Consider the following 5,868-nt stretch of genomic DNA (forward strand, 5'->3'; position numbering starts at 1 on the left):
CCTTACAGAGCTACAGATACCTCTGAGACCCAAATGAAGATGGTGAGTTAAGCATTTGGATATACAGTTCTCAAGCTCCAGGAGGAGGTTTGGGCTGGGTATATGCATTGGAGCTACTGACATATAATCATTAAAGCCATGGACATGGGTAAGGGCGGGTGATGAGACAGTATTGAATATGGAGGTAAAAAGAATAAGCCTGATCCCTGGGGAATGCCAAACTTAAATAACTGAATAAAATGGTGCATCGACAAAGGCGGATAATAAGAAAATCTGCTCTTAAATGAGCAGCCATTTTGATTTATTTCAGCTTACTGGCACGCCCCAGGCTCTACAGTTTTTTTAGTTTGTTTTTGCCTCTTTATTGCTTGGTTTGCCATTGTTGGAATTCAGCCCCCAAATTGAATGCTAAGAGAATATTTTTAATCTCTCTTGATATCTTCATAATTTCAAAGAAAAATGTCTTCTGATGCTTTTTATTCAAGGAGGGATAGGAACTCTTAAGTGCAATAGTTGCAATCATTGGCTGGTTTTGGTTTTCGGTTTGTTTGTTTTTGGTGTTTTTGTTTGTTTTTGTTTTTGTTTTTGTTTTTTGTTTGTTTTCTGACATATAGCCCCATTTTCTTGAGAAGGGATTGGTTTGTTTGTTTTTCGGTGTTTTTGTTTTTGTTTTTTGTTTGTTTTCTGACATATAGCCCCATTTTCTTGAGAAGGGATGTTTTCTATAATTTCCATGAATTTCTTTCCCATTCAGAACAAATTACATTGAACCTGGCGAGAATTTATCAAATTCTGTGTTATAAATTTAGAACTTTTTCAGCATTGTTTGTGTTTTGTTTTCTTCTTTTTCTCCATTTCTGTTAATTTTCATAATTTTTATTTTTATTTTAAAATAAAATAATAATAAATTAATGCCACCATCCTCCCCAAATGTAAAGTATTTCACTTTTGGTGATAAAGAATTTGAGATGACTGTGGGACATGAAGGTAAAGAAATCTACTAGTCTAATGGGACCTGTAGATCTAGAATGTAGGCAAGAAATTTGAGGGCTATGGATTTATAGAATTCCTGAGCTCCAAGTAGTAATTGGTATTTCTGTAGTTGGAAACTGTTAGTGGTTTGACTTAGTAGAATCACCACATATTTCCATCTCTTCTATCTGAACTTGTACAACTGTATAGGTTGGAGTTAAAGGAAACCCAACAAAACTTATAAATGTCTAAGTTAAAAAAGTATTCAAATTCAAGTTATAGAGCCCAAATAACAACCACCCTATTTGGGAAAAAAATGATGTTGTGAGATAAATATTAAAAATAAAACTCTGAAAACACGTTAAATTCATATGTGATACACTTTGAGACATGTTTTGTTATCACAGTTTATTCAACCATGAAAAATCTATTGCTTTCCCTTTTTATCCATAACACTACCTTGACATTTTTAAGGGCATAGATAGTGATAATTAGTGTCATATTGCCTTTGTGGGTGATGTTGCCAATAGCTTTTCATTTATAAGGTGTATATACATGATGGAAGATACATGTTGTACCTTTTAAACAAAGGGCAAACAAAAAATACCACAACACCTTACTTTTCACTATTGGAAATAAAATAAATCTAATATGTTCAAAGGAATTCCACAAAACAAAACCACTCACATGACAAAAGCGTGCATTTAATTTGATGCTTTGCAGAGATACATGACCAAAGTTGTGTGCATGGATTGTCCTTTGGGATGGTCCCAGCTGTTTATTTCTAAAGAAAAAATAAAAATGGAGCCAACAAATGCAACTTAAAAAAAATCTTGAGACACAAGGAAGATCTCTATGTTCTGGTCTAAGAAACATGCAAGTATTACAAAGCATTCCAGATACAGTTTGACAGAGGAACAGTGAAAAGGCACAGGAACAATGCTTTTTCAGAAATGGGAAGTCTAACAGTTATGTTTTCACAAATGGTATTTGATGAAACCAGCTTTATTTTTAAAGAATTATATAGAAAAAAATTTTAGCACCATCATTAAAGGAATAATAACAATAATACTTTTTAGCTCTAGTGCCTATCTCCAGTCTTGGAATAATAACAGAAGCATAGCACCTTGTAGTATCTAAAATATAAACAAGAATAGTAAGTCCATCCCAGCTTCCAGAGATGAGGTAGCTCATACTAAGAAATGTTGGGTCATTTTTCTTGCGAAAATTCAAAGGCCAAACGGTCTAATTCCAATCATCACATTTGACTAGAGTCAGCTCCACAACTCTGAGTTTCTATATCTTTTTCTCCATTATAGGCTTCAGGATGATGAGATTGTACATGTGAAAGAGTCTCAACTTTGGTTCCTGGACATGTGTTTATCAAGTTGTGTGTGTAAAGTATTTTGCATTCAATGTCTTCTTAAATAAGAAGGTATAAATGTATTCAATGGTATACTCATGTAACTTCTATCTGTAATGATAGATTGAATCGAGAGGGAAAAGATACCTTTAAATTTGAATGAGAAAGAAGTCTAAACTTATCACCCTTTACAAAGATTTAAGACATTGAAGTAATTTCACTTTTTTCTCCTGAAATTCCATTGGATATATATTATTTTAAAATTGCACTTAAGTCAGTGAGAAACTGGCATTTCTAAAAGATTTTCTTTAAAAAGTCTTAATAATATGCAATGTCAAGACATGCACATGGGTTTCAATCACAAAGTTAAACATTTTGATTTCATTTTTAACTGATAATCTGGGAATGAGAGGGGACAAAAGGGTAATACTTTCTATTTCTCAAACTGCAGCCAAGCAAGATAAACACGTGTTGTGGTTTTACATACCCCACTCTTTAAGCTACCCGCCAGGAAGAAGAATTTTCTCATAAATACTAAGCAACTTTTTCATTACACTGAAATAAATTGAAGAAAACGGAGATTTATTTATTTAATCAGTTTACTTTTTTTAAAAGGTGGTCATTGTCGTTGGTCATCTTAACCCTAAACTGCTGTATTGAAAAATATTTTAAATCAATTAAAACTTGAGGATCATAAGTAAAATAAATATTCTGAAGGATAAGGAGGCCAGGCACTTAAGACCATATATACAGTGCTGATGCAGGATCAGCCGTAACTTCAAGAGTCTCAGGATCAACTTCAAACAAAGTTCTTGTGAACGGTGGTGGTCACTGATGGTGGTGCTCATTGTCGATGTATCTTGGCTTACTTTACACAAAACAAACTGGCCCAATTTCTACACCAAATTCCTGGTCTGTGCCGCCAACATCCACAGGGGCAAGATCTATGATGGGCAAGCGTGCCACATTCTGTGTTCTATATTCAAAGACAGTCTTGCCCACATTTCCATTTCGCTTCTGGAATTAAATGGTGCAATGGGTTAATAGTATATAAAAATTTTTCCAAGGATGTTAGAAAACAACCCCCCACCTGCCGCCCCCAGCCAACCTTTAAAATGTAAGAGCAATGATTATTAGAGCACTACTTAGAAGTAAGAGTACTGATAAGGTAAAGTGAGGTACTAGCGTACCTACCACTACATGTGGTAGGTAATTCTTTCATGCATTAAGTAAATAAATTCCCTTTGTTCTTTTGCAGCTTCCCATATGGTCACTGGCAACATAAAGTATGAAAGCTTTTTTTGCTTTTCACAAATGAAACTATAATTCATTGTTCAATATTTTCCTTGCTTTATATCCAAACACGCAAGTGGGAAGACACACAAATCAGTAAAAAATTTAAGGTATCTTAGATTGATAATACATTTTAGAATCAAGAAATTTGAAGCATGGAACTGAAATCTAATGTTATATAACTTGCAGAAGAACCAAGACAGTTTGCAGAAGAGCTGAATCAGATCTTAGGGATCTGATCCTTTCTTACTATTGGGTATTAAAACCTCTACCATGCTTTATGTGCTAACACATGTTCAAGTTTACCCTAAAGAAAACTATAAACAAACTGCTACTGTGCTTATTTACAAGGTAAATTTGCTCCTATTCCTGCTGTCAGGACAGTATTTTTAACAAAAACAATTTTTTTTCAACTAGATCAATGTAGATCAAAAAGTACTTACAGAGCAAGTGTCTTGAAGAACTATGTATCTGAATCTAACATTTCCCTCTGCTTTGATTTCTAAGTCATTTGCCCCTTTGAGAACCACAGCTTTCCTGAGGTTCTTAGCTTGATCATCCATGTATCCTACACTGTTTTTGCAGATGTAAGTAATGTTCTGAGAGGCTTCTTTTGATAAAAGGCGCAAGAAGGTCATCTGAGTAATGGCTGTATTAGCCGACTGGTAGTCTCCATAAGCAAACTAGAAAAACAAAAAGAGTCTTTTTTATATGCAATACTGAGGGGCTTCATAGTGCCTTATATATATAGATAGATAGCTGCAAATTGATTTCAGATCAATCAATTTTGAAGAGTACTACTTAAATTCTTGTCATATAACAAGCTATTCTACCCACACATATAAAAATATCTTAAAATTTCTATGACTATTCACAAATAACAACTTCTGTCCTTACTACCCCAAACGAGAGGTGATAAAACCAACAATAATTTTTAATTCATCAGAGAAAGCTTAAATATTTTAAAATCTGCTTTAATTAAATATTTTTAAATATTTAAATATTTTTAGATCTGTATCAAAAATAACTTATTTTATTGCTAATTATAATAAGAATTAGGAATTAATTATTGGTGTAAAATATTTTCCCCAACTGTTATATACTTGTCTAAAATATGAATTAAAACTTTTCCATTAGCTAACAAAAATAATGAAAAATAAATTCCCACAGGCTATTTCCTATTCATCTTCTACTTTGAGCTTCATTTTTAATGCTCGCATTTGACATTTTTATATAATATTTATTTTGCTAGGTTATAGTTCAACTGTTTATATTTAAATTTTAAAATTTCTTTCTCTGGGCCGGCCCATGGCTCACTCGGGAGAGTGCGGTGCTGATAACACCAAGGCCCCGGGTTTGTATCCCATATAGGGATGGCCGGTTTGCTCACTGGCTGAGTGTGGTGATGACAACACCACGACAAGGGTTAAGATCCCCTTACCGGTCATCTTTAAAAAAAAAAAAAAAAAATTTCTTTCTCATTAAATAATGGTAAATTCTAGCATATCTTGCACACACTCATACTGTTTTCATATTGTTTTTACTCTGAACATGAGTTCTGGGGAAAGGTCAGGAGCAGAGGTGAGAAGCAAATTTCAGAGTTAGGCTGCCATAAAGAGATCTGGAATGAAATAGTCATATTGCAATTGAAAGTGGCAAGTCAGATGAGACCCCAAACACTGGACCATGATAGAATCATAGGGTAGACTGGGACTCAGAAAAATATTAATAGAATACATATAATTACAAAAATGCCTTAAGTTTAAATAATACTACAAAGTTTACAAAATGAATCAATTATTAAAATTTTTACTATGGTAATTATCTGATGCTTATTTATCACTTACCATATATTAGACACTACACTAAGCACTTTATTTTATTTTATTTTTGTCTTTTTGTCTTTTTTCCGTGTCCGGCAACGGATTGCAACCCTCAGTGTTGCCCCCGTACTGGACCGGGGACCGGCAACGGGATTGCAACCCTCGGTGTTGCTCCCGCGCCTCGCTTAGCCAGTGAGCGGGAACCGGTCTGTATGTGGGATCCGAACCCTCGGGCGGGAGCGCCGCCGCGCTTCCCAAGCGGCGCGCTATCCGGTGCACCGCCGGGCCGGCCCCTACACTAAGCACTTTATATCCATACAAAGACTATGGGATAAATATTACCACCCTCACTTTAAACTGGCAAAACAGGGGCTCCAGAAAGTTTAGTGACTTCATAAGGGCCCAAAGTCAATAAGA

At 34.7% G+C, this 5,868-nt stretch overlaps 1 protein-coding gene across 1 annotated transcript in view; it reads right to left on the bottom strand.

The window, feature by feature from the left end:
- Nucleotides 1–1,655: 1,655 nt before the first annotated feature.
- Nucleotides 1,656–5,868, bottom strand: part of LOC103609726 (collagen alpha-2(V) chain) — a gene marked incomplete at its 5' end in the record, with an annotated part of 41,147 nt that continues 36,934 nt past the window's right edge. Inside the window, 2 exons of the mRNA XM_008594017.1 lie at nt 1,656–3,352; nt 4,072–4,311. Of these exons, the coding sequence (XP_008592239.1) occupies nt 3,206–3,352; nt 4,072–4,311 (387 nt within the window). The remainder of the gene's footprint in view (nt 3,353–4,071; nt 4,312–5,868) is intronic.

Source organism: Galeopterus variegatus, unplaced genomic scaffold, assembly GCF_000696425.1.
Source record: "Galeopterus variegatus unplaced genomic scaffold, G_variegatus-3.0.2 Scaffold10000, whole genome shotgun sequence".
Taxonomy (NCBI): Eukaryota; Metazoa; Chordata; class Mammalia; order Dermoptera; family Cynocephalidae; genus Galeopterus; species Galeopterus variegatus.